The sequence below is a fragment of the Meriones unguiculatus genome, chromosome 14, assembly GCF_030254825.1.
Source record: "Meriones unguiculatus strain TT.TT164.6M chromosome 14, Bangor_MerUng_6.1, whole genome shotgun sequence".
Taxonomy (NCBI): domain Eukaryota; kingdom Metazoa; phylum Chordata; class Mammalia; order Rodentia; family Muridae; genus Meriones; species Meriones unguiculatus.
The window spans coordinates 2466292-2489742 of record NC_083361.1 but is presented as its reverse complement, the minus strand read 5'-3'; the positions used below and the strand labels follow the sequence as shown (position 1 = coordinate 2489742).

General features: G+C 46.8%; 2 protein-coding genes across 4 annotated transcripts; both read left to right on the top strand.

The window, feature by feature from the left end:
* The first annotated feature begins 1017 nt into the window (after positions 1 to 1017).
* LOC110544788 (cytochrome P450 2A5-like) lies at positions 1018 to 8304 on the top strand. The gene is made up of 9 exons (XM_060366485.1): positions 1018 to 1235; positions 1502 to 1664; positions 2369 to 2518; positions 2779 to 2939; positions 4247 to 4423; positions 5918 to 6059; positions 6488 to 6675; positions 7229 to 7370; positions 7810 to 8304. Exons 1-9 carry the CDS (start codon positions 1056 to 1058, stop codon positions 7989 to 7991), a joined length of 1485 nt encoding a protein of 494 aa, XP_060222468.1. The 5' UTR covers positions 1018 to 1055; the 3' UTR covers positions 7992 to 8304.
* Positions 8305 to 15954: 7650 nt separating this feature from the next.
* LOC110542150 (cytochrome P450 2A5-like) lies at positions 15955 to 23241 on the top strand. Of its 3 annotated transcripts, XM_060366475.1 has the most exons (9): positions 15961 to 16181; positions 16448 to 16610; positions 17317 to 17466; positions 17727 to 17887; positions 19194 to 19370; positions 20856 to 20997; positions 21426 to 21613; positions 22167 to 22308; positions 22747 to 23241. In XM_060366475.1, exons 1-9 carry the CDS (start codon positions 16002 to 16004, stop codon positions 22926 to 22928), a joined length of 1485 nt encoding a protein of 494 aa, XP_060222458.1. In that variant the 5' UTR covers positions 15961 to 16001; the 3' UTR covers positions 22929 to 23241. The 3 variants fall into 3 exon arrangements, with proteins under 3 accessions (XP_060222459.1, XP_060222460.1, XP_060222458.1); XM_060366476.1 differs by lacking the exons at positions 20856 to 20997; positions 22167 to 22308; positions 22747 to 23241 and having other exon boundaries at positions 15955 to 16181; positions 21426 to 21612; XM_060366477.1 differs by lacking the exons at positions 21426 to 21613; positions 22167 to 22308; positions 22747 to 23241 and having other exon boundaries at positions 15955 to 16181; positions 20758 to 20894.
* Positions 23242 to 23451: the final 210 nt, after the last annotated feature.

The window sequence follows — 23451 nt, the reverse complement described above, 5'->3', positions numbered from 1 at the left end:
TGACCTTTATTTTCCTCAGTGTTTTCTTTCCTCTGGTGGGGACAGAAGTGTAGAGAGGGTAGGTGAAAGGGTAGAATGTGATAGCTTCTGGCTTGCAGGATTTTCACATATGTGGCCCCACGCCACTCTCTGTGTGCCATTCTCAGGGAGTTCATATGTAAATAGGAGACATTTGTCAGTAACAACAGCCATGAAGCCAGTGATCCTGTGGGCCTTTCTACAGATCTGGAAAGGAATACAGTGGGACTTTGGAAAATTAGAACTTTTCTACCTATTGTAGTTGTCATCATTTCTCAAGACCTAGACAGGCCCTCCATCCTAGACTTCTCCACGGGTTCTCCACGGGCCAAACCCAAGGCATATCCACACCTGGGGACAGGTGCTGACTCCAAGACCCTCCTGGGATTTCAGTGTGCTTCTCCCGGGTACTCCCCAGTCATTCTTGCCCCAGAGCCACCACCCATTGCCCCTGGGGTCTCTCCTTCCCAGTTCCTTAGGTTCAGGACCCATTTTATTGGAAGACTCCCAGGGTCAGTGGTAGTGGTGCAGGCCTCAGGAGGCAGAGACAGGTAGATCTCCCTGGTCTATATCCCGAGCTCCAGTCTAGCCAGGACTCATAGTGAGAGCTTATCTCAAACAAGAAAGAAAAATGGACCTTCAACTTCACAGCCCTTCATCCGGCTTCAAGCCAATGAATCCCAGGATTCTTCTCTCAAAGGATCCCACACCCAAGGCTCACATGGGTAGGAAATAGAAATGTTATAGAGGATTCAGATCTGGCTTCTTTCTACTGTCCTCTGTACCAAACAGTCCTGGAGTGCTTCCTTCTTAAAGGTCTCAAATTCAGTCTACTCCCTCTTAATCTCTCTCGGGCCCTCCTCCTCTTTATTGTTGGCTACATCCCAACCTAGGTGCATGATGGGGGTTGAGGAGTCCAGTCTGGAGATGAAATGAGGCAATTGCATAATCAGCACCAAAGTCCACCCTTCTAACTCAGGATGAATAAAAGCAAGCTAGTTCAGCCACCACTGCCTGTCTGTCGCCCTCTTTCCACCATGTTGGACTCCGGATTGCTCCTGGTGACTGTGGTGGCCTTTCTCAGCATCATGGTCTTGATGTCTGTCTGGAATCAGAGGAAGCTGACAGGGAAGCTGCCTCCGGGACCCACACCACTGCCCTTCATCGGAAACTACCTTCAGCTGAACACTGAGCAGATGTACGACTCCCTCATGAAGGTGCTGTGCTGGGCATGCAGAGGGGTAGAACACACGCCGGCTGGGAGGGACACCCAATTTTGATTGCAGCTTTGTGGTAGGGTGTTGACCAGGAGGGAATGTAATTTTAGGCCAGGGGAATTGTAAAGAATCAACCAGTTTCCAGACATGTGCCATCACATCTTGGGACACCCGGTCTGATAGTTGTTTGAACTCTAGAGGAATGAATCCCAGGCAGTATCATGGTTTTGCCCACCCCCTCTAACCCTCTTACTTACCTCCATCAGATCAGTGAACGCTATGGTCCTGTGTTCACCATCCACCTCGGGCCTCGCAGGGTCGTGGTGCTCTGTGGGCAGGAGGCAGTCAAGGAGGCTCTGGTGGACCAAGCTGAGGAATTCAGTGGGCGGGGCGAGAATGCCACCTTCAATAGGCTCTTCAAAGGCTATGGTGAGGGGACCCAGATGGGAACTGCAGCAGGGGACACTTGAGGGCATCCTTTTCCCAGCCTTCTCTCTTCCACCTCCTCCAGGCTGTCTTCTCCAGGGCATCACTGCCTCCTTCTTGGTCAGGTCTGAGGCTTGTCTCTCTGCCTGTTTCCCAATTCCCACAGCAAACCTCAGTCTTCCTCTTGCACCTTTGGGATTCCTCTGTCTGAATCCTGGTCCTGTAACCTGAGCCAAAGCTTCCCCCCAACCCAGCCTGGTCATTCTCAGCTACTGTGAACAGACTGGATGCTTTCTGTCCTCTCTGTGCTTTCGGCTTCTACTACCAGAAATCACAGAACATGTGTTCTCTAGTCATGTCTCCTGGCAACATCCTCTCCTCTTCCCAGACTCTGTTTGGGTCTCTCTTCTTATTTCCCTCTCTTTTCTAGCTCGGTGATACATCTTTCACATCTTTCAACCCCCAGGTCTCCACAGTCTCCATCCTGTGCCCTTTTTCTCTGTCTGTCCCTTGCATCTGCCTCCCTCTTCTTGCTGTCCCATAAAGTAGTTTCGTGGTGTCTTCTTGTGTTCTTCATGAGCATTTCCATCGATCCCTGTGCATATTGGTCCATCTGGCTCTCCTCTTGGGAGCCAGTGCTAGGGTGGTCAGTGGACAGCCAGGCCTCTCTTCTCTGATGTCTCCTGGCTCCCTTCTCACCTGCCCAGGAGTAGTCTTCAGCAGTGGGGAGCGAGCTAAGCAGCTGAGGCGCTTCTGCATCACTATCCTGAGGGACTTCGGCGTGGGCAAGCGTGGCATCGAGGAGCGCATCCAAGAGGAGGCGGGCTTTCTCCTCGAGGCATTCCGGAAGACAAATGGTAAGCTTAGCATCTCAAGTTCTAACCAATGGGTAGACACCCTTGGGATATTGGCATCATGTTCCAGGAAGGGAACCAGGCTGGGGAACAAATGTCCTGGACCCTCGCTGTCGTGGGGTCTGTGTTTTGACTGTGCACTGCAGTCAGTGCCTTTTTGAATCCTGTGATTCAGAGCATCTGATGCTATCACACTGTGATACTTTTGCCCTCCCCACCCCAATTTCCAATGTCTCCCTCTCCTTTATTGCCCTTGCCTGCAGGTGATACCATTGACCCCACATTTTATCTGAGCCGAAGTGTCTCCAATGTCATTAGCTCCATTATCTTCGGGGACCGATTCGACTATGAGGACAAAGAGTTCTTGTCACTGCTGCGGATGATGCTGGGGATCTTCCAGTTCCCGGCCACCTCCATGGGGCAGGTACCCTGCCTCAGCCATGCCCTACCTCGCCCCTTAGCACTGCTGCCAGCTCACTCCCAAACTCCCAGCCTGCTTAAGTGGTATCTTCAAGCTGGCCTGGCAGTTAATGCCAGAACAGATGTGAATGCAGAGTCTACAGCTGTGCCTGAAATCAGCTGGCAGCAGTCTGTTTACCTGCATCCCTGTCTGTCTGCTTCTCTCTGTGTCTCTCTAAGTGGGTGTCTCTCTCTGTCCCTCTGTCTCTCTCTGTGTATATTTGTTTGTCTCTCTGTCTCTGTCTCTCTCTGTGTGTCTGTTTCTCTGTCCTTTTGTCTCTCTCTCTCACACACATGCCACTCAGCTCTCTCCATCCACTGGACTATGTAAATGAGTGACACCCAGTCATTGAAATACCCAAACACCTGGACCTCTAACCAAACTGTTTACATAGAATGCACCTCTTTCCCCCAACCAAAGTAAAGGTCCTCCTACACAGCTCATTCACACACCTAAGTATGGCCATCTGCAAAGCAGTTTGAATAACAAAGCAGACAACCCTGCGAATATCAGCACTACTTAAAACAGCATTTATTTTAATGTCTCGGACAAGCATATACTGTACCGTATTGAGCCTCTTCACCGCATACCTCCTACCTTGACTTTTCTCTTGCCCCCTCTGCCTGTTTGTCTGGTTTGTCCCTGAGGCCGATTTAATTCTACTTCCAATTGATACATATATGCATACATACATACACACATGATTTAACACATCAGCACCACAGATGAAAAAAATGCATGTGTGACTTATATCTCTGAGCTGGTTAAATTCACTAAATATGGTGCTCTCCAGTTGTATCCATTTTTCTGAAAATGCCGTAACTTTTTTTAAGGGTTGAAATATATATATCTCCAAAAACATATATGACACCCTGTTTTTGGACACCTAGTTGGATTGCATAATTTAGCTATTATAGCTCTTATGACTACCCAGCACTGTCTTAATGTAGGAAAGCCTCTTAGAACTCACCAGTCCAAAGTCCATTAATAATGAACAGCTGCCTCCAGCTGACATCACCCAAAAGCTGAAACATCTACAAATGTAACTCCAACCTATATGTCAATCAGAGACCCCAAACCTGCATGTGTCCCCAAGTCCACGGCACTTCAAATCTTCAAGAGCAAGCCCTCACACTTAATCTGTAAGAGAGCTATGTCTAAGCCCCTGGACAGCTGACACAAATGCCCCTTGCCTTAAGACAGACACCACATCTGCTGGGTTTTGTCCAATGATAGCCTTCTTGGGTTCTGTTTTCCCTTCCCACCCTTAGCTCTACGAGATGTTTTCTTCTGTGATGAAGCACCTGCCGGGGCCACAGCAGCAGGCCTTTCAGGAGCTGCAGAGGCTGGAGGACTTCATAACCAAGAAGGTGGAGCAGAACCAGCTCACCCTGGATCCCAATTCCCCCCGGAACTTCATCGACTCCTTCCTCATCCGCATGCTAGAGGTAAACCCAGGAGCTAGGGAGCATGGGGAGAGGTGCAAAGCTAGGCAGGTTGGAATTGGGCTTGGGGGGGGGTTTGGTACAGTGGACCACCCCGCCACATCCATTGCAATACTAACATACCATTCAGCCTCAGTGTTCCAGCTGCTCTGCCCTCATTCTCAAGAGGATAGACAAACTGGGGATTTAGGCAGTAGATGGGGTTGCTGTGTGCCAGGCACTGTGTTAATAGCTCAGTGATATCCACTCATAGCTGTTGTTTTACAACAAGGAGGCTGCAGCCCAGCTGTAGCCCCCTCCTTCATCATCTCCCAGTCCTACTCTTCCTCCCTCTTCTCCTCCTATGCCCTTCCCCCAGTCCACTGATAGGGGAGGTCCTCTGACCTAGTCTATCAGGCTTCATCAGAACAGGCTGCATTCCTTCCTCTGTGGCATGGTAAGGCTGCCCTCCCCCCAGGGGGATGCGGTAATTAAAGAGCAGGCCACTGAGTTCACGTCACAGACAGTCCCTGTTCCCATTACTAGGACACCCACTTAGAGACTGAGCTGCCATGGGCTGTATCTGTGCAGCGATTCTAGGTTATCTCTATGAATGGTCCCTGGTTGGAGTATCAAGTCTCAGAAAAGAACCCTGTCCCCAGATATTTTGGTCCTGTTGCTCTCCTTGTGGAGCTCCTGTGACCTCCAGGTCTTCCTATCTCCCCTTCTTTCATAAGATTCCCTGCACTCTGTGCTGACCTGAAACTTGCTGTGTAAGCCAGGCTAGTCTCATGCATGTGCTGGTCCTCCTGAGTCTGCTTTTTAAAGGCTGAGACAGAACTTTACGTAGTCTAACGTGCAAAGAATCAAGGAATGTGATTCCTCTAGGAAATATTAAGGTTTATAATTAAGGAATAGAATCCTGTTACCTAAAATTCATAGTTTATGGGCTGGAGAGGTGGCTCAGTAGTTAATAGTACAGGGATGCACGCCATGTATAGGGAGAGTATAGGGGTTCAATCCAAGCACCCACACAGCAGCTCACAACCATGCAATTCTAGTCTCAGTAGATGTGACTCCCTCTTCTGGCCTCTGTAGCTACTGAACACGCATAGCGCTCTGACATACTGCAGACAAAACAGTTATACTTGTAAAAATAATTCTTAAAAAGCTGTGACTGTCTAAAAAAACTCTGTCTAGTTTTCACTGACTTCCTCAAGCATGATGTCTCTGTCATTGTTTCTAAAGTCTTTCTCCAGCATTCCTTTCCTAAATGTTTCTACCTTTTAAAAAGTAGCAGCTAAGCTGGTCATTGAAGATGAGTCAACTGAATCATGAAAGGCAGAGGGTGTTTAGCTCATCCAAAGGTCTGGAACTGGACAGAACTTGACATAGCCTGGATTCACCTTCCTATCTTAGCTCAGTGCCAAGGAAAAGTGAACCCAAGGTGGGGGCAGAGCTACAAGGGCACCAAGGTGTAAGGAGTGGATCGGCCTTGAATACTCCCCCCATCCGCAGGAGAAGAAGAACCCCAATACAGAGTTCCACATGAAAAACTTGGTGATGACCACACTGAACATCTTTTTTGCGGGCACAGAGACAGTCAGCGCCACCCTGCGCTATGGCCTTCTGTTGCTCATGAAACACCCGGATGTTGAGGGTAAGGCTGCAATGGACAGGAAGTGGCCAGTGGGGTAGATTCTCAAGTCTAATCTGCCACAATGTTCCCTACTGCTCTCAAGAAACCAGACTCTTAGATACTCGCTCTGCAGAGGCAGAGACATGGCTGGTGGGCACCAGTCTCTTGTTGATGAACCAACTGTTGTGTTGCTAGCTGACCTTCAAAGATGCTACTTTCCTGTCCCCTCTGTTGCTTGCTTAAATCTACTTTCTTGCAAATTCCATGTAATTTTGGTATGACCCTGTTAACAGGAAGCTCCTCCAACAAAGCCAATGGCTTGTATGTAGTGAAAATGATTGACAATGTCACACACTGTTTCATGGCCTCCATCTGCTTTCATGTTTTTGAACCCTCTCCCCTACTATGAGGTTTTTGTACACCTCTAAATACATCCCTCTTCTTCTCAGCCAAGGTCCATGAGGAGATTGACCGAGTGATTGGCAGGAATAGGCAGCCCAAGTATGAGGACCGCCTGAAGATGCCCTACACTGAGGCTGTGATCCATGAGATCCAGAGATTCAGAGACACCATCCCCATAGCCATGACTCGCAGGGTCACCAAGGACACCAAGTTTCGGGATTTCCTCCTGCCCAAGGTGCTGACTCACCCAGCCCTCTTCTTGTGTCTCACAAACCTCCTCCTAACCCCTCTCTCCCTTTCAATGACTGGCTTTCACTGCCACCACACCCCTCTCTCCTCCTACTTAGAGACTCTTATATCTTGGCTTTCCCCCCAGAGTTTCTGACTCAAGCCTTTCAACTCCATACCTCTCAATCATTAAATCTCAAGAAATACAAACTTAATTTGAGATCTCCTTTGTTAGGGACAGGTGTCGCATGTCTACCCATATGCATAAATTCAGTACCACCCAAAACCTGACTTGAGAGACATGAAGTACACAATTCTGATCCTTCCACCCCAGAACATTGACCCTATGTTACTCATTCATCCTGACTCCTAGAACACAAGCCCCACATCCCCGGCATCTCCTGTCTCACATATTTCAAAGCTCCTCTCTCCGAGGCACCCCAACTCACATGTTACCATTATCTTTACCTGAGATACCCTAACTTTTCCCTTCTAACCCTTTTGGGCCAAGAGGACACTCATCCAAACCTAACATACCAAATCTCCTTCCTCATTGACAGGGAACTGAAGTGGTACCCATGCTGGGCTCTGTGCTGAAAGACCCCAAGTTTTTCTCCAACCCTAGAGACTTCAACCCAAATCACTTCCTGGATGACAAGGGGCAGTTTAAGAAGAGTGATGCATTTGTGCCCTTTTCCATTGGTAAGAAGCCACTGTTTATGCCAGGCTACTGCCCACAGCAACAAAGATAGCTCATCCATAGCTGCCTTTGGTGCAACCATGTACTCTCTTCATCATGGAATATTTTCTTGGATCTAACCCTCAGCCAACCAGCTCCAGCTGCCAGAATTCCCAGGCACAATGTATCTGAACCCTGGAGATGTGATGGTCAAACTTTAGTGACAGATGAAGGAAAAGTGAAAGCTCAAACTAAGGCAGAGGTCTTTCTGGTTTCAGACAACCAGTTCTTAGAAAGGATGAGGCTGCATGGTAGCATACTGTTCCCCATCTCTGTAGGTGAGGCAAAGATTGTAGCTCTTTCCTTAAGGGTCTCAGCCCCCCCCCGTGAAGAATGCAGCCAGGTATTTACTATTGGGGTGACAACAGGAACCAACCTCACCTTCCCGTGTCTCCTCTCTAGGAAAACGGGACTGTTTTGGAGAAGGACTGGCTAGAATGGAGCTCTTTCTCTTCCTTACCAACATCATGCAGAACTTCCACTTAAGATTCTCACAGGGGCCCCAGGATATTGATGTGCCTCCTAAACTCGTGGGTTCAGCTAGACTCCCACTAAAATACACAATGAGTTTCTTGCCCCGCTGAGCTAGGGATGGATGAGGTCAAAGACAAGGATTGTGCCCCGGACCAAGAGCCCCAGGCATCTAGTTCTGGTAACTGGAAAATTACTGACACCTGGGTATATAATCAACTTCAACCACCTGGAGGGGACTTCCTGAGAAGTTGCTAAACCACCCCTGCCCTGACTGATTTTATCCATCCCAGAATGTGCCACGGAATGTGCCACTTATGCAAGAGATAATTTGCCCCTTTTCCTGCTTGGGAGAGTAATCGCTTCCTTATTTCAAATATATAAAAGTATAGTTCTAGCAAGCAATAAACAGACCTGGACAACTCATTGCCTGGTCTCATTCCTTGTCTCTCGCCCGTTTTTCTTTCAGGATTGGTTCTTCTCAAACCCCACGAATTACTAGGTCCCGTGGGTCGGGGCAGGATTGACCAGGCTATTGGCTGGGTGGTCTTAGAAGGGGCCAGATGACAGGAATGGCAGAGGACACAGAATAGAATTACCAAAGATAGAATGCCTTGCTGAAGATAGATATTTCACAGGTAGATCAAGAAAAGGGGGAAAATTATATTATCTGGTTAATAATAATAATAATAATAATAATAATAATAATAATAATTTATCCTTCTCTTATTTTCTGAGCTGTGCTGTATCCTCACTTTACACACACACACACACACACACACACACACACACACACACATACAAGCATCCATCAAGAATGAGAATGAGAGGTAGGAAACAACCAACTTACCAAACTTGTAAGCTTCCCTGCAGGTCTGGGCAGTACTCCATACATTATCTGAAAGTCAGACATCTTGGCTAGCTGTGCTCTTTAAGACATATTAGTGGCTGTTTAGTATATTTGAAAGTCCCTTCGTTCTGACAGGTGTGATCCTGAGTTACAATGTCCAATGCCTCAAAGTCCTACTGAGGCACCACTCTAGTCTTCTACCCTTCCCAGGACTCCACAAGAGCTGTGGGGATTCTCTGTTCCATCGTGTCCATCCCTGACTCACTAAAAGCCTAGCAGGTCACAACAACTAAACCCTGCATTTACTTCTGGGGTCCATTCCAGAGTCTTGGAACTCTGAAGTTGAAAGCTTGTAATTTCTCTGGAGGAGCCATGCAAACTTGCTTTTCCATAGTTCTTGTGTTTCTGCATTGAGATCTGCACATTTGGTGGTTAGCAACTGTCTTCTAGTTCCAGGTGGGGATATTCTTATTTTTTCCAACTGTATCTAGCAGTATGAAAGAAACTTTTCATAAAAATCATGGTATTTCAGGCAAGATATGGGCAGACAATCATTAACAGGATACAAGAGCTCCCATACTCCCTTCTTGCATCGACTACCAAAATCCAAAAGCTATTATAAAACCCAAGGAAATCTTCATCCAATGCTTTGAAAATGAGGAAGTAGCTTAGAGTGTGACATTTCACATTAAGGATGTTGTTTAACAAGTTTTCACAAGCAGATGCTGATCAGGAACCAGACCTAAGATTTCATAAAAAACTAGTATAATGTGTGAAATCTAAATGTTAGGAAACTATGAGGGCTTGGAGGTGTAGGAGGGAGTCACTATTGCCCATCATTGCATTCTAGGTTAACTAAAGAAATCCCAGTGTCTGTGCGGTGATTTGGGTAAGCAGCTGTTTAGTTCTAACAGCAGCATTACCAGAAGATATAGCAATAGTAAATATTAATCGCCACCTGAAACGTATAGTGCCCAACTAATCTAAGCATCTTCACCCTTTGTGGGGGGAATAAGCTTCCAGTGATACAACCCAAACTTAAAACCTAAAAGCTCCCAGGTCAATTACTGTCTCTTTAAGAGAGACTCTTAAACTGGCCCAGGAGCAAAAGACAGCCTCCTCTGGGCAGACCTGAGACTTCCATAAAAAAAAAAAAAAAACTGGCTGCTGCTGCCTTTTAAGTGATTCTATATGTGATAAATACTCATATGTGATAAACAAGCATGGCTCCTTTATACTGTGGCTGGCTCAACTGGCTCAGCTCCACAGCCATGGCAGGAAAGAAAGGAACTGGAGGCAGACAAACCTCTAGACAGAGTTTGGCCTAAACTTCATCTAAAATAAAAAATTGCCATGACAGAGGGTGTTTTAATCAATTTTGGCTTCATTTTGGCGGTCATAGTCATGGAATTGGTTGCAATACGTTTAATGGTGTTGGTTCTTCTCCATGCCTTCTCCAAGAAAATTGAATGAGAAAATTGAAGGAAAACGCCAAGGATTGCAATACTAAGTTACAGACAAGAAAAAGTACACTCTTCCTAAGAATTAGGTTAATAAAGGCTAAAATCCAAAGCTCTCTGGCTGCAAGATACTTGTCAGCTCTTTGTGGTAAGGGTCTGCCAATTCACTGAAACATCAACAAAAAATAACCAACTGGGCTTTGTTTGTTACAGCATAAATTGGCACAACTGACTGGAAACTTAAAATTTTCTTGTCTCTTTGTTTGATTTTCATTTAAAGGCTTTGAGTTACATTGATACGGATTTGAAAAATACATACATAAATATCTGAACAAGTTGGTGAAGGCACATGCCTTTTTTCCCAACACAAAGTAAAAAGAAACAGGCAGATCTCTGAGTTCTGGATCCAGCTTTTTTACATAATAAAAGCCAGGATGGCAACTTCTGCTCTTTAGCCATTTGCAGAGATACTCTAAGATTCAAAATGACAAAAATTTCCTTAAGGTTACCGTGTAAATTCTTTTTTCTTAATAATAGATGTTATGTGCTTACTGGTCTAAAAGTTGGATTCACATCATTTTTAGGTTTATGTAAAGAGAGAGAATGTCACACTGCTCTGGAAACTGCCTTATCCTTTTAAACGTGAGATAGTTTCACAGGGGAAAATGTTGGTTATACCTATGTAAAAAAGACACAAGAGGCTTAAAGATGGCACAGTACATGCCAACCCAGTTTAGTCCTAAAAACTCAAAAATTATATTCATATGTTTAAAAAACAAAACTGTCCATCCTATATCAAAAAGAAGGTAAGCCAAAGATAGTAAAAATCAATGTAAAAATCCAGGTACAAGACGCCTAGGATATACTTAATGCGAAGGGTAAGAGATTTTATATGCTAATGCTAAGAACCTTTCCAAGCCCCTTCTTTTCTCTGACTCTGAGATGAAGAGGACACACTAAGTAGGGTTGGTAATAACATCTCAGCCCAAATCCCAGTGCTGCTCAGTCCTTTTGGCCAAGGACCTTTTTTGGAAGGGACCATGAGTGTGCCAAAAGGCAGACACATTAGGCTCTGTCTGCCAAGTTTCATAGCTCTGGTGCAATTTACCAGGACAGGGAACTTTCAGTTTTTTACTATTGTTCTCAGAATTGTTTACTAAACCCAACAGGGCAAATGTCACACAGTTGCATATGAACATACAGAGCTGAATTCCAGTCTAAAAGAAGCTGAAGTCCTTCAGTGAGGCCCTGCCCAGTGCCCACTGATTACCTCCATATGCCCAGCACAGAACTGGCACAGTTCAGTGAAAACTAGTTGAATGACTCTGTTGAATATATTGACTGGCAGTCAGGCATGGTGGCATATGCTTTAATTCCCAATATTCTGAGAGGCAGAGGCAATCAGATCTCTGTGAGTTTGAGGCTAGCCTGGGCTACAAAGTGAGTATAGAACAGACAAGGCTACACAGAGAAACCATATCATGAGAAAGAAAGAAAGAAAGAAAGAAAGAAAGAAAGAAAGAAAGAAAGAAAGAGGCAAAGAAAAAAGGGAGGAAGGAAGGAAGGAGGGAAAGAAAGAAAGAAAATGTTGACTGGCTTAAAGATGTTGGAGGCAATATCCTAGGAAAGAATCTTTGAGAAAAATATTTGAATATATGCAGTGGAAGTAAAGAGTCTTGGAATGTTTTGGGACAGACCTGTCCCGTGGAATCATTTCAAATATTGACAATCAAAAAGGTAAACACAATAACAATTTGTAGGTGTCATTTGTTTATTAAAGAATAGAAATGAAATGGATCCAAGGGCATGTTCAAGTCTAAACACAGGCAAGCATGTGTAAGTACCAACTCTTCATCTTTACATGATATGGCTTCATGTGCCTGCAAACATGCATCATAACAGATACAAAAATACGCACCTAGGTGTAAGCAGTCACCTACTTGAACATATATCAACACTGAACACAACATTCAAATGGTGGCCATGCCACAGTGGGCGCATGTGAAAGTGTGAGTGTACTTAAGATGTTTACATGCAGAGACCAATGGGCATGGACACACACAGATGTGAGGATGTAGACACAAACTGATTATCCCCCCAGATGAATCCGACTAAGACTTGTAGAGACACAAGTTAATCATTGAGCACGGGCATTGTAGTAGTTGGAATGAGAGCTGTCCTCCATAGTCTCAGGCAGGTGAATGCTTAGCCTATGCTTGGTGGCACTGTTTGAAGAGGTTTATGTGGTCCAGCCTCGCTAGAGGAAGTACGTGAGATTAAAAGACCTCACACCTCTCAAACTTTGTTCTCTCTGCTTTGTGCCCGTTCCAGAGCAAGAGCCCAGCTTCCCGCTTACCATGTTCCCCAACACAACAGAGTATTATTCCCGGGACAGTAAACCACATAAACTCTTCTCTATGCTGTCTTGGCCTTGGTGCTTTATCAAAGTAAAAGAAAAGTAAATAACACAGACATGTGGCAACATGCATTTCCACAGAGACCTCAAACGTGTACCCAGAGTGACCCATGCAGAAGGATGTCCAAACAAAGCTAAGATAGACAGAGGTAGCTGTCATAACTGGCTAACCAAAATGAAGCAACATGAAGACACCCATGAATACAAAGGACTCTTGGGGACAACAGTGACTCTCTGGGAAGGAAAAAGAAAACTGAGTAGAGAATCTAAGATGAGGGACTATAGACAGCAAGGCAAAGTCCTGTGCAGACTTCAGTTCCATCCAGAGCAATCTGAACATCTAATGCAAATCCATGCTTCCTCAGGAATTGCCTAAGAGAGCACCAGGCCCCTATGCTAAACTCCCTATTCACAGCTATGAGGGTGCAAGAGCACTAATGCTTATTTCTGCTAAAGAAGTATGAGGGAGAGATGTTTCTCAGATATCTTCTTCTTTGGGGCTGTCCTAGAGGCGCTGCCAACGATACAGGCCATTGCATTTGCCATTACTCTCCAGCATAAATAGATGGTTAGGATCCTACTGCTGAAGACACCACCTGCTAAGGCTTCAGGACATAGAGAGACCAATCTTGAACTGACCAGGAAGTTGTCTCCTTACCGACTACCTTTGTAGTGTTGGAAGGTTTCTGGGAGAACACACATCTCTGGTCTTAACCCTGTGCTCCAACCTCTTTGCTACAATGAAAACCAGAGGATGCAAAAGGCAGATTGAAGTTTAGGTACCATCAACCCGTCTCCTTTTTTCTTATAGAAGAATAGATGTGATAACAACAAATGAACAAAATACTTGATATTTATTGGCTTTATGCATTAACTCACACATCACAACCAAGAGGTAGATGAAGTCAGTACTTGGATCCTTGACACTCAGTTTGTTGATGAGGTCAGCTCCTTGAGGGCAGCCAACAGAGAGGCTCTCAGGGAGCCTGGTAGAATTGCCCCCAGGATTGAAGTCTGCCAATGTTAGGGTTACATTCTATGCCTTGACCTTGCTCTTAGTCATACAATCACAAGAAAAACAAAGCTATCAAACAGAGATTCTGAGTCCACCACTAACTCACTCTGAAAGCCTGTCCTGAGACACTGCCCTTACACATGTGTCTTCCAGGTGACTGTGAGCACTGGTCCCTGTGTCTCTCCCACGTGACTTCAGTTTCTGCCCTGGCATTCATGTAGCTGCAGAAATCAATAAGGACAAGCACATTTGATCTCTCTTGAGCTCTCCAAGCTCTGTTCTCCTTCTGACACTCCCACTCTCACCCATTGTACAGATCATGAGGGCCTGCCTGAGCATTCAGGGTCCTCCTTAGTGCCAACTTCACTGAGACACAGCATCTCCAAAATACCCTTGTTTCCATGGAAACAAGGGGAGAGGAGAAGTGGGGTCCAGGGCTAGCACAGGTGCAGTTTGGAAATTAGAAGAGTTGATATGTGCCAAGCCCAGGCTAATCCCATTTCCTGCCCCTTCCTCCTCCAAAATCAACAAACAACTTGTCTTTTTTGCTTCTTTTTCTGCCCTTTGTTTCCTCCCCAGTAGGTTTCCAAATCCCACATAGAAAGGGATGAGCAAAATGCCAGTTATGGCTGTTCCAAGCTCACCCATCGCCACCTGTCTAAAGCTAGGGCACCACCATGAACGGTCCATCCATCAAAGCTTGCCAGTGTCTACCTGCCACCCCTCTGAGGGTCTAGCTGAGTCCAGCCTCAGCGAGCACCTAGTGTTCATGTCAGAATCTGCTAGAACCAAATTCACAGGCAAATCCAAGAACCATCTGTTTCCACTCAAGGAATCTATTAATATCCTCCCGGTGTCAAGTTCCATGCTAACCTCTTTCTCACCTTAGTGCTTGTCTAGGGGCAATTCAGTGCTAACTTCTTCCTCCTCCCTCCTGAGTCTACTTGACACTGATCCAAATCTCAATACCCATGCGGCTCCCACAATTACCTGGGCCAGGCCATGAAGAGGAAAGTGTGTCAAATCCTGGCTCATTTACAATTGTGGTAAGCTCAATGAGGGCAATGATGCGACAACTCCATAAATACTGAAATGACACAGATGATATAAAGGTAACCTTCCTGGAACACAGCTTCATCAAAAGGCACCTGTCCTGGTTGTTAAGGAAGAATTTCAGTGTGGGAGAACACTAGGCTCACTCTTCCCTTCTCCGTGCCCACCTTTAGCATCCCAAGCTTACCGGTGCTGAAAGCATACCTAAATCTCTTCACCTTGATTTTCTAATCCTGCAATCCAGGCATTAGCTAACTTACCACGCCCCTAAATATGACCTTTATTTTCCTCAGTGCTTTCTTTCCTCTGGTGGGGACAGAAGTATAGAGAGGGTAGGTGAAAGGGTAGAATGTGATAGCTTCTGGCTTGCAGGATTTTCACATATGTGGCCCCACGCCACTCTCTGTGTGCCATTCTCAGGGAGTTCATATGTAAATAGGAGACACTTGTCAGTAACAACAGCCATGAAGCCAGTGATCCTGTGGGCCTTTCTACAGATCTGGAAAGGAATACAGTGGGACTTTGGAAAATTAGAACTTTTCTACCTATTGTAGTTGTCATCATTTCTCAAGACCTAGACAGGCCCTCCATCCTAGACTTCTCCACGGGTTCTCCACGGGCCAAACCCAAGGCATATCCACACCTGGGGACAGGTGCTGACTCCAAGACCCTGCTGGGATTTCAGTGTGCTTCTCCCGGGTACTCCCCAGTCATTCTTGCCCCAGAGCCACCACCCATTGCCCCTGGGGTCTCTCCTTCCCAGTTCCTTAGGTTCAGGACCCATTTTATTGGAAGACTCCCAGGGTCAGTGGTAGTGGTGCAGGCCTCAGGAGGCAGAGACAGGTAGATCTCCCTGGTCTATATCCCCAGCTCCAGTCTAGCCAGGACCTATAGTGAGAGCTTATCTCAAACAAGAAAGAAAAATGGACCTTCAACTTCACAGCCCTTCATCCGGCTTCAAGCCAATGAATCCCAGGATTCTTCTCTCAAAGGATCCCACACCCAAGGCTCACATGGGTAGGAAATAGAAATGTTATAGAGGATTCAGATCTGGCTTCTTTCTACTGTCCTCTGTACCAAACAGTCCTGGAGTGCTTCCTTCTTAAAGGTCTCAAATTCAGTCTACTCCCTCTTAATCTCTCTCGGGCCCTCCTCCTCTTTATTGTTGGCTACATCCCAACCTAGGTGCATGATGGGGGTTGAGGAGTCCAGTCTGGAGATGAAATGAGGCAATTGCATAATCAGCACCAAAGTCCACCCTTCTAACTCAGGATGAATAAAAGCAAGCTAGTTCAGCCACCACTGCCTGTCTGTCGCCCTCTTTCCACCATGTTGGACTCCGGATTGCTCCTGGTGACTGTGGTGGCCTTTCTCAGCATCATGGTCTTGATGTCTGTCTGGAATCAGAGGAAGCTGACAGGGAAGCTGCCTCCAGGACCCACACCACTGCCCTTCATCGGAAACTACCTTCAGCTGAACACTGAGCAGATGTACGACTCCCTCATGAAGGTGCTGTGCTGGGCATGCAGAGGGGTAGAACACACGCCGGCTGGGAGGGACACCCAATTTTGATTGCAGCTTTGTGGTAGGGTGTTGACCAGGAGGGAATGTAATTTTAGGCCAGGGGAATTGTAAAGAATCAACCAGTTTCCAGACATGTGCCATCACATCTTGGGACACCCGGTCTGATAGTTGTTTGAACTCTAGAGGAATGAATCCCAGGCAGTATCATGGTTTTGCCCACCCCCTCTAACCCTCTTACTTACCTCCATCAGATCAGTGAACGCTATGGTCCTGTGTTCACCATCCACCTCGGGCCTCGCAGGGTCGTGGTGCTCTGTGGGCAGGAGGCAGTCAAGGAGGCTCTGGTGGACCAAGCTGAGGAATTCAGTGGGCGGGGCGAGAATGCCACCTTCAATAGGCTCTTCAAAGGCTATGGTGAGGGGACCCAGATGGGAACTGCAGCAGGGGACACTTGAGGGCATCCTTTTCCCAGCCTTCTCTCTTCCACCTCCTCCAGGCTGTCTTCTCCAGGGCATCACTGCCTCCTGCTGGGTCAGGTCTGAGGCTTGTTTCTCTGCCTGTTTCCCAATTCCCACAGCAAACCTCAGTCTTCCTCTTGCACCTTTGGGATTCCTCTGTCTGAATCCTGGTCCTGCAACCTGAGCCAAAGCTTCCCCCCAACCCAGCCTGGTCATTCACAGCTACTGTGAACAGACTGGATGCTTTCTGTCCTCTCTGTGCTTTCGGCTTCCACTGCCAGAAATCACAGAACATGTGTTCTCTAGTCATGTCTCCTGGCAACATCCTCTCCTCTTCCCAGACTCTGTTTGGGTCTCTCTTCTTATTTCCCTCTCTTTTCTAGCTCGGTGATACATCTTTCACATCTTTCAACCTCCAGGTCTCCACAGTCTCCATCCTGTGCCCTGTTTCTCTATGTCTGTCCCTTGCATCTGTCCTCCCTCTTCTTGCTGTCTCATAAAGTAGTTTCGTGGTGCCTTCTTGTGTTCTTCATGAGCATTTCCATCGATCCCTGTGCATATTGGTCCATCTGGCTCTCCTCTTGGGAGCCAGTGCTAGTGTGGTCAGTGGACAGCCAAGCCTCTCTTCTCTGATATCTCCTGGCTCCTTCTCAATGGTCCAGGAGTTTCCTTTAGTAGTGGGGAGCGAGCCAAGCAGCTGAGGCGCTTCTGCATCACTACCCTGCGGGACTTCGGCGTGGGCAAGCGTGGCATCGAGGAGCGCATCCAAGAGGAGTCGGGCTTTCTCCTTGAGGCTTTCCTGAAGACAAATGGTAAGCTTAGCATCTCAAGTTCTAACCAATGGGTAGACACCCTCGGGATATTGGCATCATGTTCCAGGAAGGGAACCAGGCTGGGGAACAAGCGTCCTGGACCCTCGCTGTCGTGGGGTCTGTGTTTTGACTGTGCACTGCAGTCAGTGCCTTTTTGAATCCTGTGATTCAGAGCATCTGATGCTATCACACGGTGATGCTATTGCCCTCCCCACCCCAATTTCCAATGTCTCCCTTTCCTTTCTTGCCCTCACCTGCAGGTGATACCATTGACCCCACATTTTATCTGAGCCGAACAGTCTCCAATGTCATTAGCTCCATTGTCTTTGGGGACCGATTCGACTATGAGGACAAAGAGTTCTTGTCACTGCTGCGGATGATGCTGGGGATCTTCCAGTTCACAGCCACATACAAGGGGCAGGTACCCTGCCTCAGCCATGCCCTACCTCGCCCCTTAGCACTTCTGCCAGCTCACTCCCAAACTCCCAGCCTGCTTAAGTGGTATCTTCAAGCTGGCCTGGCAGTTAGTGCCAGAACAGATGTGAATGCAGAGTCTACAGCTGTGCCTGAAATCAGCTGGCAGCAGTCTGTTTACCTGCATCCCTGTCTGTCTGCTTCTCTCTGTGCCTATCTAAGTGGGTGTCTCTCTCTGTCCCTCTGTCTCTCTCTGTGTATATCTGTCTATCTCTCTGTCTCTGTCTCTCTCTGTGTGTTTGTCTCTCTGTCCTTTTGTCTCTCTCTATCACACACATGCCACTCAGGTCTCTCCATCCACTGGACTATGCAGATGAGTGACACTCAGCCACAGAAATTTCCAAACACCTGGACCTCTAACCAAACTGTCTACATAGAATGCACCTCTTCCCCCAACCAAAGTAAAGGTCCTCCTACACAGCTCATTCACACACCTAAGTATGGCCATCTGCAAAGCAGTTTGAATAACAAAGCAGACAACCCTGCGAATATCAGCACTACTTAAAACAGCATTTATTTTAATGTCTCGGACAAGCATATACTGTACCGTATTGAGCCTCTTCACCGCATACCTCCTACCTTGACATTTCTCTTGCCCCCTCTGCCTGTTTGTCTGGTTTGTCCCTTAGGCCGATTTAATTCTACTTCCAATTGATACATATATGCATACATACATACACACATGATTTAACACATCAGCACCACAGATGAAAAAAATGCATGTGTGACTTATATCTCTGAGCTGGTTAAATTCACTAAATATGGTGCTCTCCAGTTGTATCCATTTTTCTGAAAATGCCATAACTTTTTTTAAGGGTTGAAATATATATATCTCCAAAAACATATATGACACCCTGTTTTTGGACACCTAGTTGGATTGCATAATTTAGCTATTATAGCTCTTATGACTACCCAGCACTGTCTTAATGTAGGAAAGCCTCTTAGAACTCACCAGTCCAAAGTCCATTAATAATGAACAGCTGCCTCCAGCTGACGTCACCCAAAAGCTGAAACATCTACAAATGTAACTCCAACCTATATGTCAATCAGAGACCCCAATCCTGCATGTGTCCCCAAGTCCACCGCACTTCAAATCTTCAAGAGCAAGCCCTCACACTTAATCTGTAAGAGAGCTATGTCTAAGCCCCTGGACAGCTGACACAAATGCCCCTTGCCTTAAGACAGACACCACATCTGCTGGGTTTTGTCCAATGATAGCCTTCTTGGGTTCTGTTTTCCCTTCCCACCCTTAGCTCTATGAGATGTTTTCTTCTGTGATGAAGCACCTGCCGGGGCCACAGCAGCAGGCCTTTCAGGAGCTGCAGAGGCTGGAGGACTTCATAACCAAGAAGGTGGAGCAGAACCAGCTCACCCTGGATCCCAATTCCCCCCGGAACTTCATCGACTCCTTCCTCATCCGCATGCTAGAGGTAAACCCAGGAGCTAGGGAGCATGGGGAGAGGTGCAAAGCTAGGCAGGTTGGAATTGGGCTTGGAGGGGGGGTTTGGTACAGTGGACCACCCCGCCACCTCCATTGCAATACTAACATACCATTCAGCCTCAGTGTTCCCGCTGCTCTGCCCTCATTCTCAAGAGGATAGACAAAAGGGGGATTTAGGCAGTAGATGGGGTTGCTGTGTGCCAGGCACTGTGTTAATAGCTCAGTGATATCCACTCATAGCTGTTGTTTTACAACAAGGAGGCTGCAGCCCAGCTGTAGCCCCCTCCTTCATCATCTCCCAGTCCTACTCTTCCTCCCTCTTCTCCTCCTATGCCCTTCCCCCAGTCCACTGATAGGGGAGGTCCTCTGACCTAGTCTATCAGGCTTCATCAGAACAGGCTGCATTCCTTCCTCTGTGGCATGGTAAGGCTGCCCTCCCCCCAGGGGGATGCGGTAATTAAAGAGCAGGCCACTGAGTTCACGTCACAGACAGTCCCTGTTCCCATTACTAGGACACCCACTTAGAGACTGAGCTGCCATGGGCTGTATCTGTGCAGCGATTCTAGGTTATCTCTATGAATGGTCCCTGGTTGGAGTATCAAGTCTCAGAAAAGAACCCTGTCCCCAGATATTTTGGTCCTGTTGCTCTCCTTGTGGAGCTCCTGTGACCTCCAGGTCTTCCTATCTCCCCTTCTTTCATAAGATTCCCTGCACTCTGTGCTGACCTGAAACTTGCTGTGTAAGCCAGGCTAGTCTCATGCATGTGCTGGTCCTCCTGAGTCTGCTTTTTAAAGGCTGAGACAGAACTTTACGTAGTCTAACGTGCAAAGAATCAAGGAATGTGATTCCTCTAGGAAATATTAAGGTTTATAATTAAGGAATAGAATCCTGTTACCTAAAATTCATAGTTTATGGGCTGGAGAGGTGGCTCAGTAGTTAATAGTACAGGGATGCACTCCATGTATAGGGAGAGTATAGGGGTTCAATCCAAGCACCCACACAGCAGCTCACAACCATGCAATTCTAGTCTCAGTAGATGTGACTCCCTCTTCTGGCCTCTGTAGCTACTGAACACGCATAGCGCTCTGACATACTGCAGACAAAACACGTACACACACAAAAATAATTCTTAAAAAGCTGAGTCTGTCTCATAAAAACTGTCTCTAGTTTTCACTGACTTCCTCTAGCATGATGTCTCTGTCATTGTTTCTCCAGCCTCCCTTTCCTAAATGTTTCTACCTTTTAAAAAGTAGCAGCTAAGCTGGTTATTGAAGATGAATCAACTGAATCATGAATGGCAGAAGGGTGTTTAGCTCATCCAAAGGTCTGGAAATGGACAGAACTTGACATAGCCAGGATTCACCTTCCTATCTTAGCTCTCTGTCAAGGAGAAGTGAACCCAAGGTGGGGGCAGAGCTACAAGGGCACCAAGGTGTAAGGAGTGGATCGGCCTTGAATACTCACCCCCCCGTAGGAGAAGAAGAACCCCAATACAGAGTTCCACATGAAAAACTTGGTGATGACCACACTGAACATCTTCTTTGGGGGCACAGTGACAGTCAGCCACACCCTGTGCTACGGCCTTCTGTTGCTCATGAAACACCCGGATGTTGAGGGTAAGGCTGCAATGGACAGGAAGTGGCCAGTGGGGTAGATTCTCAAGTCTAATCTGCCACAATGTTCCCTACTGCTCTCAAGAAACCAGACTCTTAGATACTCGCTCTGCAGAGGCAGAGACATGGCTGGTGGGCACCAGTCTCTTGTTGATGAACCAACTGTTGTGTTGCTAGCTGACCTTCAAAGATGCTACTTTCCTGTCCCCTCTGTTGCTTGCTTAAATCTACTTTCTTGCAAATTCCATGTAATTTTGGTATGACCCTGTTAACAGGAAGCTCCTCCAACAAAGCCAATGGCTTGTATGTAGTGAAAATGATTGACAATGTCACACACTGTTTCATGGCCTCCATCTGCTTTCATGTTTTTGAACCCTCTCCCCTACTATGAGGTTTTTGTACACCTCTAAATACATCCCTCTTCTTCTCAGCCAAGGTCCATGAGGAGATTGACCGAGTGATTGGCAGGAATAGGCAGCCCAAGTATGAGGACCGCCTGAAGATGCCCTACACTGAGGCTGTGATCCATGAGATCCAGAGATTCAGAGACACCACCCCCATAGCCATGACTCGCAGGGTCACCAAGGACACCAAGTTTCGGGATTTCCTCCTGCCCAAGGTGCTGACTCACCCAGCCCTCTTCTTGTGTCTCACAAACCTCCTCCTAACCCCTCTCTCCCTTTCAATGACTGGCTTTCACTGCCACCACACCCCTCTCTCCTCCTACTTAGAGACTCTTATATCTTGGCTTTCCCCCCAGAGTTTCTGACTCAAGCCTTTCAACTCCATACCTCTCAATCATTAAATCTCAAGAAATACAAACTTAATTTGAGATCTCCTTTGTTAGGGACAGGTGTCGCATGTCTACCCATATGCATAAATTCAGTACCACCCAAAACCTGACTTGAGAGACATGAAGTACACAATTCTGATCCTTCCACCCCAGAACATTGACCCTATGTTACTCATTCATCCTGACTCCTAGAACACAAGCCCCACATCCCCGGCATCTCCTGTCTCACATATTTCAAAGCTCCTCTCTCCGAGGCACCCCAACTCACATGTTACCATTATCTTTACCTGAGATACCCTAACTTTTCCCTTCTAACCCTTTTGGGCCAAGAGGACACTCATCCAAACCTAACATACCAAATCTCCTTCCTCATTGACAGGGAACTGAAGTGGTACCCATGCTGGGCTCTGTGCTGAAAGACCCCAAGTTTTTCTCCAACCCTAGAGACTTCAACCCAAATCACTTCCTGGATGACAAGGGGCAGTTTAAGAAGAGTGATGCATTTGTGCCCTTTTCCATTGGTAAGAAGCCACTGTTTATGCCAGGCTACTGCCCACAGCAACAAAGATAGCTCATCCATAGCTGCCTTTGGTGCAACCATGTACTCTCTTCATCTTGGAATATTCTTTGGATCTAACCCTCAGCCAACCAGCTGCAGCTGCCAGAATTCCCAAGCACAATGTATCTGAACCCTGGAGATGTGATGGTCAAACTTTAGTGACAGATGAAGAAGAAGTGAAAGCTCAAACTAAGGCAGAAGTCTTTCTGGTTTCAGACAACCAGTTCTTAGAAAGGATGAGGCTGCATGGTAGCATACTGTTCCCCATCTCTGTAGGTGAGGTAAAGATTGTAGCTCTTTCCTTAAGGGTCTCAGCCCACCCCCGTGAAGAATGCAGCCAGGTATTTACTATTGGGGTGACAACAAGAACCAACCTCACCTTCCCGTGTCTCCTCTCTAGGAAAACGGGACTGTTTTGGAGAAGGACTGGCTAGAATGGAGCTCTTTCTCTTCCTTACCAACATCATGCAGAACTTCCACTTAAGATTCTCACAGGGGCCCCAGGATATTGATGTGTCTCCTAAACTCGTGGGTTCAGCTAGACTCCCACTAAAATACACAATGAGTTTCTTGCCCCGCTGAGCTAGGGATGGATGAGGTCAAAGACAAGGATTGTGCCCCGGACCAAGAGCCCCAGGCATCTAGTTCTGGTAACTGGAAAATTACTGACACCTGGGTATATAATCAACTTCAACCACCTGGAGGGGACTTCCTGAGAAGTTGCTAAACCACCCCTGCCCTGACTGATTTTATCCATCCCAGAAAGAGCCACGGAATGTGCCACTTATACAAGACATAATTTGCCCCTTTTCCTGCTTGGGAGAGTAGTCGTTTCCTTATTTCAAAAATATAAAAGTATAGTTCTAGCGAGCAATAAACAGATCTTTACAACTCATTGCTTGGTCTCATTCCTTGTCTCTCGCCCGTTTTTCTTTCAGGCTTGGTTCTTCTCAAACCCCACGAATTACTAGGTCCCGTGGGTCGGGGCAGGATTGACCAGGCTATTGGCTGGGTGGTCTTAGAAGGGGCCAGATGACAGGAATGGCAGAGGACACAGAATAGAATTACCAAAGATAGACTGCCTTGCTGAAGATAGATATTTCAC